At 40.2% G+C, this 12,433-nt stretch overlaps 2 protein-coding genes across 7 annotated transcripts in view; one reads left to right on the forward strand and one right to left on the reverse strand.

The window, feature by feature from the left end:
• Positions 1-4,644, reverse strand: part of C4H18orf54 (chromosome 4 C18orf54 homolog) — a 32,880-nt gene extending 28,236 nt beyond the window's left edge. For 2 of the 6 annotated variants that reach the window (XM_072606017.1, XM_072606013.1), the window contains exons 1-2: positions 4,134-4,230; positions 104-408 (exon numbers count right to left, since the gene is read on the reverse strand). In XM_072606017.1, coding sequence (XP_072462118.1) covers positions 104-404 — 301 coding nt within the window. In that variant the 5' untranslated portion in view covers positions 405-408; positions 4,134-4,230. Of the gene's footprint in view, positions 1-103; positions 409-3,102; positions 3,533-3,554; positions 3,769-4,133; positions 4,246-4,557 lie in introns of those variants that run through there. The other 4 variants (XM_072606016.1, XM_072606015.1, XM_072606014.1 and 1 more) reach the window with 4 other exon arrangements.
• Positions 4,645-4,658: 14 nt separating this feature from the next.
• Positions 4,659-12,433, forward strand: part of STARD6 (StAR related lipid transfer domain containing 6) — a 32,169-nt gene continuing 24,394 nt past the window's right edge. Inside the window, exons 1-3 of the mRNA XM_072606020.1 lie at positions 4,659-4,749; positions 9,109-9,202; positions 9,381-9,430. Of these exons, the coding sequence (XP_072462121.1) occupies positions 9,113-9,202; positions 9,381-9,430 (140 nt within the window). The 5' untranslated portion in view covers positions 4,659-4,749; positions 9,109-9,112. The remainder of the gene's footprint in view (positions 4,750-9,108; positions 9,203-9,380; positions 9,431-12,433) is intronic.

Genomic DNA, 12,433 nt, shown 5'->3' on the forward strand with positions numbered 1-12,433 from the left:
CTTATCTAGTCTTCTCTCCCCATAAAAACTAATATTCCAAAAGTACAACGCATAAAATTGTTGCACATAGTTAAAAACATAGCAAAGTACAATGAAAGCATACCATTTGGGGATTTAGAAAGAAATTTGGAGAACTTGGAATTCCGAGCAAGGTAAGACTTTCTAATACTTTTATCATGAGACATACAATTTAGCTCAAAATCATCAATGTAGGCCTGTAATGCCTGAGAAGCAGAGCTGTAAAGCTTGTTTTTATACTTTATGGAGCCACTGAAGTCAGAGGAATTACTGCTGTTCAAGCTGCAACTTGCTAGAAGAGAAGACACTGTGGATTTAGGAGGATAAACGCTGCATGTTTTAATTGGTTTTGCCATGATTTTCTCAAAATGGGCTCCTATTTCCATTCATCTTTAAAACAAAAACAGTAAACACACAAAACGGTACATGAGATTTGAGTTCAAATAACACATGTAACTACACTAATATAAACATGGTATTATTTCTTTAAAGCAAGAGTTCTTAATCTTTTTGGTGTCATTGATTCCCTTGGCATTGTGATGAAGTCAGAATAATGTTTTTAAATGGATAAAATAAAATACAAAGGAAACTTTCCATTATTGAAATACAGTTATCAAAATATTAAAAAGACAAGTTCATGGACCCCTGGGTAATAGCCCTGGTCTTTAAGATGAATCCTTAAGATTCTCTCTCAAATTTTATAAAGAATGTCCCAAAAGACTTTTAGGATACCTCATACATTTTATTTCCTGGTATTAATCACTTATCAGCTAAAATGTATCTTACAAACCTGATTTTATATAAAACTATATTAACTTTATTGGTAGGGAAAGTGGTAAATATTTTAGAAATCAAACCAAGGACATAAAGCATATTTAATGATTAAATAATAAACACAATTTTGATATAAATTACAATACACTTTATTAAATTATTAGAACTTGAATCTTTAGTTATCCTCATATAGTATATTAAAATCTAGTTACCCTCCAGTGTTATGCTATAGATCTCACTACTCATCAGGAAAGGATGGAGAAAAGGCCAGCTAGGAAGAAAGAACTATTGTGAAAGGGGGGAGGACCAGTGAAATTTGGGTAGAAAGTTGGATGAACTAAGAAGGGCAACATGGAAGCTGCTAATGGCCAATGGGGTGAGGAAAGTCTCCTAGATATCTGATACTTTTTAAATACAGTACACAGGTGAAAATAACAGTGCTATCTCATAATCTATATAGCAGTGAAAAACAGATCAGAAAACTGGGCCAAGGTTTCTGGCCTATCTGTCCTATGCCACGAGGATTTTGGCCAAAGGGTCAAACCTTATGCCTGAATACAATATAAGCAAAATTAGATGCCTGTTATAGTACTACAGTCTAAAAGGTTTAAAGTCTTCATCAATGTATGTTGAAGAACAGCACTGATTTGATTCAGCACATAAAAGGAGAGGACCAAACAGTATTCACTTTTTCAAGGTCCTACAAAATACAAGTGCATGCTGTTGTATTTTCATAGTGATGCATTCTATGACATCACAACAGAAAGCATTCCTTTCCAGCAATATTATTTTCCAACCTTTAAACATTCCTGTAGAGAAAAAAAATGGAACTGAGAAGGGAAAAGAGGAAAAAGGAGACATTTAAATGAGGGTGGGAGAGAAAGCAATAATTAGAATACCTACTTGGCACATAATCATGAAAACTTGATTTCAAATAATCTAGGGTAACATACAGGCTGTGTGACTTGAAGAACTCACCTAACCTTCATGCCTTGGGCAACTCTTAACAATTGAAGTCACAGCTGCTGATCTATCTGCATGGGTAAAAGGAGTTCCCTACAGTGGTATGAATTCAGTTTTTACTAGAAAAAAAAAATTGAATTGGTAGTATGAAAGTTTCTAAAATCTCTCATAGATTTTCATGGCAGTAGAAGACTATTTTGAAAGTCCTTTGATCTTTACTCACTGTTAGGCTTCCACATATATATATTTTCATTTGTATAGAGCATGATACCTTCATTTTTATACTGAGGTCAAAAAGCCTGTCCAGGACCACTTAATTTTTTAAAGGCCAAGGAGGTATGGAATCCAGGTCTCCTTTCCATATTGACCAAGTCCAGTATCATGGGAGAAGCTACAAAAATAGTTTAAAGTTTCCATTTCCCTAGGTTTTATTAGTGGTCACTAAAAGGAATAGGGTGAGAAAGAAGTATTATTGTATTATCACCTATGCTAGTGGTTTTCTCCAGGATGACAAACTGCCATTATTTAAAATTTCTTTAATGTGCATACATAGCACAGTCTGTTTTTTTTTAACCTAAAGAATTATAAAAAAAAATATGCTGCATTATTTGTAGAAACTGTACCATTAAATAGTTGCCCTTTACATAAAACTAATTAGCCATAAAAAGTAATTTTTTAAAAATGACCTTGTTTCTTTCTATTTATCAGTCAGTAAACAAACATTTATTAAGCTATGTGCTAATCACTGGAAATTTAAAAACATGGTCCCAGCCTTCAAGGAGCTCACATTAGGAGACAACATGAAAACATTTATCTACATACAAGATATATACAGAATGAATGGAAGCTAATCTCAGAAGCAGTGAGACTATTCCCTTTATCTTTCATAGGTACCATTTTAATCAACGTGAAACACTCCAACTTTTTTCAACGCTTAAGTTAAGGCTCATGTTGCCTACTTCCCTTCAAGGAAGTTGAAATACTTTAGAAATAAACTCATTTAACTCTTTTCTCTATTAAACTCTTTTCTACTATTAAAATGAAGAGATTATCCCTGTCAACATTACAGCATTAACAGCTTCCTAAAAAAGTGAAGTTATCATCTCGGAGCTTAACGTTATTCTTATTCTACTGATAACATAGTAATATTTTTAAAATGTGCTGTACAAAATGCAAAGGATCTCAATTTTTAGCATTTCTATCCGCTTATTTGTAAAACTAAAATACATTTTATTTCCCTGTATGAATTACTTATCAGCTAAAATGTTTCTTATAAACCTAATGTTCTATAAAACCATATTAATAATCATTTAATTTTCATTTTACAAAATGCCCCAAGTCCTATACCTGGATAAGAGGGTGAAAAAGCAGAATGGAGCTGCCTTAAAGACAAAGATAACGGCTACGACTAGCAATGCAGGCGGCAGGGACCCAGAAGGAATAAAATGAATCACTCTCCTTCCTGCGCAGGTGAGCCCCGTTCTAGGTTACCTGACCTCCGGATTCCCGGCCCAGCCTCCCACCGACACACAAGCTTCATTCCCCGCTTCTCCACCTGCTGCTTCCACGCCCCATTGTTGCAAAGAGAAGCATCATCCAATGATGTTCTCCGGGGGGTCTGGACTAAGCGGGGCTCACCGGACCCGGAGAAGCGGCCTAAAGCCTCAGCCCACCCAAGGAAGGGGAGTGGGGGATGGGGGGGATGCCGCCAAATGCCCGAGGAAGGACGCGAAACAGGGCTTCAGGGATTCTTCCACAGTCAGGGGGCAGGAAATTATTTTTCATGGAATTAACTTTACTCGATAACCATCCACGCTGACTTCCCGTGCATAATGATCTCCCTGACCCAGGGAGAGCTGAGTGTTAAACACCACGGCCCTACGGGGCCTCCCCCAGACGGCCCCGGCTCCGCAGGGCCGGGCCCCGGAGGCCGCTGTCGGTTCCTCCTGCAGGAGCTCCTCGCGCCTTTAGTCGCCGCTTACGGAGAAGCGGTCTCCCCCAGGGGGGCCGACTTCAGCCAGCCTTCAGCCTCCCAAACCAGACGCGTTCCCCGCCCCCGCCCCCGCCCCCGCCCCCGCCCCCGCCCCTCGGGGCGCGTTCCCCGCCCCCATCCCCGCCCCTCGGGGCGCGTTCCCCGCCCCCGCCCCCGCCCCTCGGGGCGCGTTCCCCGCCCCCACCCCCGCCCCTCAGGGCACGTTCCCCGCCCCCACCCCGCCCCTCGGGGCTCTTCCCCCAGCCCGCCCGCGTCCTTTCGGTCCCCACGGCGCCTCCTCCCCGCCCGCCCCGGGGCGTGTACCTCTGGCCCCGCCCCCTCCTCTTCCTCCTCCCTCCGGGTCCCCGCCCTCATGAACCTCCCCGGGCGGTCGTCGCCAGCCCACCTTCCCGGTCGCTCCTAGGCCCCGGACAAGGGACTACACAAAACGGGACCCATTTCCGTGACCCCGGCTCGATGTTCGGTGCACCCACGGATCCCGGGCAGGAGCGACGCATAACCCCCGCGATCGCCCCTCGCCTGGGCCCTTGCAGCCCCGTCACAGCGGAGGGTAGCGCGTCGCCCTGCCTGTCTTTCAAACCGACTTACAAGTGGGAGCACGGGCTGCACGCATGCGCGGTATTCGTTCGGCTTGGGGAGGCGAGAGGGTGGGAGGCTTGAACTGAGGAGATGTGGGGTGGCGGAGGTATGTTAGCCGCGGCGCCTTCTGGGAGTTGTAGTTTTATTCCCCCCATCCCCCACTCCCCATCCCTCTTGCATTGGCGGGGATGCTTCTGGACCATGACAACCTGCTCTGCCCTCCTCCCCACCTCCAGTTCTTCCTCTGCTCTCTTCCATCACCGCGGCTCCTCCTCCAGCTCGGGCTGGGGACAGGCCCTTCCTTCTTTTGGCCGCTCTCAGAATCAGGGTGAAGGGAAGAGGTGAGCGAGGGGGACTCGAGGGCTCTGTCTGCTGCTGCTGCGGCCGGGAGAGACCCAGCCCCGCAGCCCCACCTCCTCCAGGTGAGCCTCAGCTTCCTCCTTACCCAGACCCCCCCCCCCGAGAGAGAGAGCCCGCAATGGATGGAGGCACCCCACTTGGTCTCAGCGGCCCCCCTTCTGTGGGATATCCAGAGATACCCAGCAGCCCTGCCCATCACCGGCCCCACCCTGTCCCTGGGCATCCCGCTGTCCGGGCTGACCAGGTAGAGCCAGCCCTGGAGGAGGGTGGTGGGGCTGGGCATCCCGCTGTCCGGGCTGACCAGGTAGAGCCAGCCCTGGAGGAGGGTGGTGGGGCTGGGCATCCCGCTGTCCGGGCTGACCAGGTAGAGCCAGCCCTGGAGGAGGAGGGTGGGGCTGGATTTTCCGTAAATGCCTCGGGAAGGATGACATTATCCTGAGCTCAAGCTGGAGTCCCAGGCGTGTCCAGAGAGATTATGGCCAATGTTGGTTCGGAAACTAGGCTTTGTTTGAGAGAAGTGTCTGCATGTTAAAGAGGGAAGGGGGGGACTAGTGCCTGGGTGCAAATGGTTTGGATATTTAAAAGGGGAGGTTCTTTTTAAGCTTTTTCCACTAGCCAAATGTGGAAAGATTACCCTTAATTTCTGATAAATGGGATCCATTTCTGCTGATTTGACATAAATACCTTCAGGTAAAACATCATTTGGTTTTGCTTCTTTTCTTCTCTGACCTGTAATAGAATCAGATAGCTTTGATTAAAAAAAATTTTTATCCGTTTGTTCTTTATTTGTCAAATCCTTCAAATCAGGAGCTATAAAACTGTGATACCTCTTAAATCTGGTTATTTCTAGATCAGCATTCAAGATCTTTATCAATATATATATGCATATACATTGTTCGATATCTATTGGATCCATATGTATATAGACTTGTACCTAAACATACATGTATATACAGACCTATACATATACATTTATACACATACACACTCTAAGACAACCACAAGCCAATGTTCAAAGAGCAAAGGTGGTCAAATAGGTGAAAATATAAAAATCAAAGATGCGATTTTGAGAAGCTTGATTTAACTTCAAATAGCTTTTTAAGAGATTGTATTAAGCATTTTATTGTTTAAGGATTTCCAAAAATATTTCCTGTAACTTCGTTTTAAAAATTTTCCCACACACTAGCTTTTTAAGAGTTCTTGATAAGATAGTTCTTTATTTAATTTTGTATTCAAAAGGATTGCCATGTCTCATCCCTTCCACATCCTCTCTTGAGTCCTTCCTTCCTTCCTTCCTTCCTTCCTTCCTTCCTTCCTTCCTTCCTTCCTTCCTTCCTTCCTCTTCCTCCTCCCCCTCTGTCCACATGGGGAATCATACACTTATCTGTGGATGCTCTGCCCAAAAGTTTATAAATTTTGATGGCCAGAACCTCACAAAATATCTTGAGATTTATTTTATAGGCTAGATTTTTTTTTTCTCTCCCCAATTTGTTCATTCTGTCACTTAAAAAAAAAACTGGAACAATTAACTCTTTTGTATCATTTAGTTTCATTTACGATTTCTTGAAATACAGCACTGGTAAACCAGACTTTGATAAAGACCCTTAGGCTTCAAATGGAGTTACTTGACCATGACTTAAACCCAGATCATTTTGGCTCTCAGTGAATTTATTCATTTGTTTCTTTATTTTAGTAGGAAACTAGGCCATCTTTTACCTCATTTTTTACCTATCCTTAAATACACGGAATGGTTCTTGGGCTGGGAAAGACCATAGTTTAAAAAAACCCAAGGACTCTCACAACATCTGGGGTCCTTTCCAGTTGTCCTGATCTGTGTCTTGCCACTGGACTCAGATGGCCCTAGAGAAGATAAAGAGGCTGATGACTTTGCACAGCTCTGCCTCTCTTAAATCCAACTCACTTGCAAGTCAAGAGATCGGCCTCTATGTCATTGATCCTCTTTGAAAGGAAGGACAAACAAGGGTCAACAAAGCCTCATTGTAAATGTATGTAAATGTGCCCTTCCCCCCCCCAACTGGGGTTTAAGTTGTAAGTAATGGAATATGTTCCTTTATTTTAGAAAAACAATACAAAAAAAAATTATCAAATATAGTAACAAAATTAATCTATCAAAATATATTGATTTTTAATTTAGAGAAATGTAAAACTTGTCGAAATTCATAATACGTATCCTCAACGGCCACTGAAAATTTGGTAAAGCACATATTTATTAAACACCTACTATATACGAAGCACTATGTTAGGTTAACTGGAAGTGGAGTTTAGATAACAGGATCATAAGACACAGATCATGAACATAAGACGCAGATGCAGACAACTATAATATATAGCGATATAAAATGATAAGTACATTGGAGAAGTACAAAACAAATTGTTAATGAAATCCAGGATGAAAAATAAAACTGTTCCTAGCAAAGGGTGTGGCTGTTTTTATTTTACTAAAAGTGCCTCTGATTGAATAATGTGATTAAAGAAGATCTTTCCCACCCATTGATGGACCTGCCCCTTTATAGGAAGCTTGATTAGGGGAGTTGTTTAGTAGGAGGGTCCCAAGTACCTTTTGTTTTTTCTATTAAGGCACTGGTCAAAGGGTTATGCCCTCTGGCTCTAAAAATGTAAGTACTCTGGGGGTAAGGTTTTACTTTGAGACCTAGTTTTTGTAAGAAGGTTTGAGTGCCAGAAAAGGACTCTGGGAAGCTGTTTTTAGGCCCCCCCACCCCTCACCTTTGAAAACCCAGATATCTGTGCTTCCCTCTCTGGTAACTACGGTCAGACAGTTGGACCTGTCTGTTGAATTATGGTCAGGCAGAGGAAGCCATGTCTAGTGACTTTTTGATTTCTCTGTATTTGAAGTTCAGGGTGCTGACTCCCCTGAAGTAGGTGAATAATATATGTGCTTGGTTAAAGGAATGATACATGTTTGATTAAAGTGATTGTCAACCCCTCAAAAGTTGCCTTTCCTTTTATGAATGCAGATCTGAATGGCCTTGGATCTTGGAACAAAATGACTGCTTGAATTTGTAATGGGTAAAATCAAATCAATTTCAGGGCTTTCTCTAATGACACTCAGCAGCCCTAGAGTAAAAGGAAGGGAATCAGATAGTGCGAGTAAACTAGGGATGAGGATTTGAAGGCCAGGAAAGGAAAAAGGTCTGAGGCAAAGGTAGTTGTTAGAAGATTAACTGGCAAAGGCCAGATATATAGAGGCAAGTTAGCCAGAGTTGTTATTGTAAATGGAATTACTCTTACTATTATTTCTTCCTCATTTTTGTTAGAAGTGAACATAACTGCAGTATAAATACTTGTTTGTCTTTCCCAAGGCAGAAATGTATGGGATGTTTTAATCAAACATTAAATATTAAGCACCTACTTTGTGCCTGGCACTGTGCTGGATACTGAGGATACAAGTGCAAAGAATGAAACCATCCCTATTCATGATAATGGGAAAGAAACCAAGGACATATAAGAATAAATGTACATGTATATGTATATATATCATATATATACACACAAACAAAATATAAAGTTAACATACACATATATACACATACGTGTATATATATACATGTACATATGCATATATATATTAGTTAAATACAAAGTAGTCTGGGAGGGAGAGAACTAGGAGTTGGGGTATCAGGAAAGATAGGGACTTCACACAGAAGCCCCTTGCCCCAATACCTGCAAAGGTGCCTTGCATATAGTAGGAGTTGAGTAGATATTGTTTTTGTGACAAACAAATCCATCATCACTGACATGGGTAAAAAGCACTCAAAAGCATGTTAGCATTACTTGTATATGAAGAAAAATAATTTTATTTAAAGAGCTTACCATTACTACCAATTTACTCCAACCTCTTATTTCTGTTATTGGATCTGTTTTTCAAACTCTAGTAATTATTAGTTAATTAAAATATTAAAATTGTGTATGAGTCCACTAACTGAGGTTAAAATGCTTTTTTTTTTTAACGTACTCACTGTTTTAAAAAATCAAAAGTTGTGTGTTACAAGAATGTCAGAAAAGAAAGGAAGGTGAGGGAAGGCTGGAAAAGTCAGAGGCTGGAATGAGGTGTAGAATTTTATCTGTGAAATATTGCGTGTTTAAGGTAAAGAAAGAGAAAATTATGGCTAAACATACTTGTGCTATTTTAGCTCTCCAGGCATGCTTGTAGGTACCATGTGGATCTGAAAATGAACTGAGCTGAATTTCTAAGAACACCCAGATAAGATTGGGATGACTGACTTGGACAGGAAATATACATAGAAAAGGGCAGCATGGTCATATTCAAAACACTGGATTAGTAAGGAGCAAAGGCCCAAAGTACAACGTAACTGTGGAATATTTTCATTTCTTTGTATATGAGTTTCTTCTACCAATCGTTTGTTTTTAAAACTTTGCAGATAGATGGACTTTAAAAAACTTGCTGATGAAGTCTCCCAAGAGGTTTTAGCATTCAGCCGAGATACATCGGGCTGGAAAGTGACTAAAACTTCAGTAAGAAAACAAGTTACTATATTTCAAGAGATTTTTTGATATACAGATTCATCATAAAGATATTTTGAAATGTTTTTTTCTTGTAACAAACAGAAAGAGATTTGTTTGTGTTTTGTTTTTGTTTTTGTTTTTGTACCTGACAGCTAATTTATTTTATGGATTTTTATTCCCCTTTGAGAAAAAGATAACAGTTTCCTGGAAGCCTTCTAGAAATTACGATGGACATTTGTGAGTACTTTAATTATCTCTTTTCAGTAATGAAATTTGCAATTTTAAAAATGTAATGTCAGTGATATAAGTGGAATCCATGGTTGTTTTGTAAACATAAGTCAAATGATGGATGTCAGAAGGTAAAAAGTGAATTATAAAATCAATATTTTTAAAAGTGACACTAAGAAAATATACTAAAATTATCTCCTCTAGTCATTAATTTTGGGAGGAGAAAAAATCTTTTTGACAAACCATTCATATCAGAATTGCTAATTTCAAAAATAATTATTATACGTGGTTAAAGTTTAATTGTTTGGTTTTTTTCTTTTTCTGGAGTTAGACTGCTGCTCTTATCCAGTCGTTTTGTTTTTTATCTTTACCTGCTTTATGGATGCCTCTGACCTTCCATTATATGAAGCACTAGAAACAAAAAGCTGGATCTCCTGATTCTATTTTTCTATATGATGTTTTTGAGGCAAGTTTTATTGTCTGATCACATGAGGATTGAGGGTTTCAACACAAAGACTCCAGGGAAACGGTCAGACTTGACATTTTTCAACCACATATTTAGAATTTCCCATTAATTGTATTTATTACAAAATGTACCACATAACTATATCAGATTAACGTGTACAAATTTTAAAAAGTTAAGTAGGTTAGATTTGTATTCATTCACTTCTCCTCTTTGAGGCTTTATCCTTTTTCAACTCTGCTTTGTTGCTAGTTTTTGCATTTTATCCTTTATCAGACACACCCTACTCTATTGACTTTTATCTGTCCTATATCCTATCCCCTCACTTGGTTTTGAGTTATCAGCTAGCTGAATGGAAGGGGCAGCTAGGTGGTGCAGTGGATAGAGCACCAGTGCAGGAGTCAGAAGGACCTGAGTTCAAATCTCACCTCAGACACTTGACACTCACTAGCTGTGTGACCTTGGGCAAGTCACTTAACCCCAGTTGCCTCATCCTGGGTCATCTCCAGTCATCCTGATGAATATCTGGTCACTGGACTCAGATGACTCTGGAGGAAAAGTGAGGCTGGTGACCTGCACAGCCCTCCCTCACTCAAAACAAAGTCAAGTGCAAGTCATGTCATCATTTCGCTGATGGCATGGTCTTCTTTGGCAACAAGGGACAAACACACACACACACACACACACACACACACACACACACACACACACACAGCTAAATGGATAAACTTCTCCGTTTATAGGAAAGAGCTAGAGGTTCAGGTGCGTTTATTTTAACCATGGTCTTCTAGAGATGGTAGTTCCAAAGGCATCATGGTGTTGCAAAAACAAAACAAAACAAAAAGCCCACTAAACTTGGACTTAAAAATTTAAATCTCAGAGTTTTAATATCAGTTTTGTAATCAGACAAATAATTTAACTTCTCTGTAAAATGAAGCTAAGAACACTTGTAATATTATTTCACAGAATTGTTGTAAGAATCTAATGATGTATTTTGTAAAATGCTTTGTAGGAAACATTAACAGTAGGAATTTTAAACCAGGTAGTAGTAGTAGCAGTAGCAGTGGTAGTGGTAATTAACGTTTATATAGGACTTTGTCTCCCCCTTCCCCCCCAAATATCCTGTTAGGCTGTGATAATGGTATGGCTATTGAACAAAGGAAAAGCAGATCTAAGTCTAGTATAAAGTGATATAAGTGGTAAAAAGGGACATAATTGAGACCATACGTCTTGAAAGAGGTAAAGGTTAGACTTGAATCCAAGTGTCCCAATGCTAGGCTCAGTGTTCTTTCCACTCTACCCATGTTGCCAGTGGGGTTTTGCTGGGGAAAGGGGTGGGGGAGGGAGGCATAGCTTGCTTTTTAAAATCACAACAGTATAAATATTAGCATGTTTGACTCACGCACCATGGCAGTCCAGAGTGTTATTACTTTGTTCACTCCTTCATTCATCAAATATTTAAATGAGACACAGTTGCATACAAGAACATGTTAGAGTCTGTACCCTTCCTCAAAGAACCTTCCATTTAAAATCATAGAGTCAGCTTGAACTAGCTAATGAGAGCCAGAGTTAAAATTTCAGTCATAAGCATTTATACATCAGAAACTAACAAGCAAGACAGATCAGTGCTTGATTAGCATCATCTTTAAATTTCTTTAATATGAAACTGAAAATGTGAATATAAACAAATAATTTCATAGTCACTCAAAACTTAAGGAAGTTTCCCCCCCAAAACCTCATGAAAACCTTAGTAAAGATAATTTAAGGAGTGTTGGTACAGCATATATCCTTCACATTTTCAGTTTCATATTAAAGAAATTAAAAGATGATATTAATGATTGTTTCAATATATATTCACTGACAGCCAAAAAATTGATTGGACAAAAAGTAGACTTCTTTTTTCAGGTGGAAAGTTTCACACAGAGAATGAAATTAATCTGTCTGACACTTGGGTACATTCTCCATTCCAACAGTTCTCTTCCAGGTCCTCTATACATCCTCTGCAGGGGATCTACCCCAAATGCTCTAAGGCTTTCTCTAGATTTCTTGACATGAGTACCAGTGGAGCACTCATGAACTCTTTCCTCATGCTCTTTCTCCTTAGTTGTCCATCTTTTCTGGTCATGTAGCTATCTCTTCAGTGACATCTTTTATGCCGCTGTTTGTGGATGATTTATTGTTGGTAATGTGCTGAAGTCTATTTGTCCCTGCTTTGCATCTCTTCTTTGCCTTAGACTCTTGATTCCTCAGAGATTGTGGTATGAAATGATACCACCTAGGACAGCTAGTGGCATAGTGGATAAAGTGCTGAGCCTGGAGTCAGGAAGAAGTCAGGAAGACCTGAGTTCAATTTTGTCCTCAGACACTTTACTAGTTGTGTGCCTTTAGACAAGTCGCTTAGCCCTGTTTGCCTCAGTTTTTCCATCTGTAAAATGAGCTGGAAAAGGAAATGGTAAACCACTTCAGTATCTCTGCCAAGAAAACCCCAAATGAGGTCATGAAGAGTTGGACATGACTTCAATGACTGAACCACAATGTAACACACACGA

Source organism: Notamacropus eugenii, chromosome 4, assembly GCF_028372415.1.
Source record: "Notamacropus eugenii isolate mMacEug1 chromosome 4, mMacEug1.pri_v2, whole genome shotgun sequence".
In the NCBI taxonomy this organism is placed as follows: Eukaryota; Metazoa; Chordata; class Mammalia; order Diprotodontia; family Macropodidae; genus Notamacropus; species Notamacropus eugenii.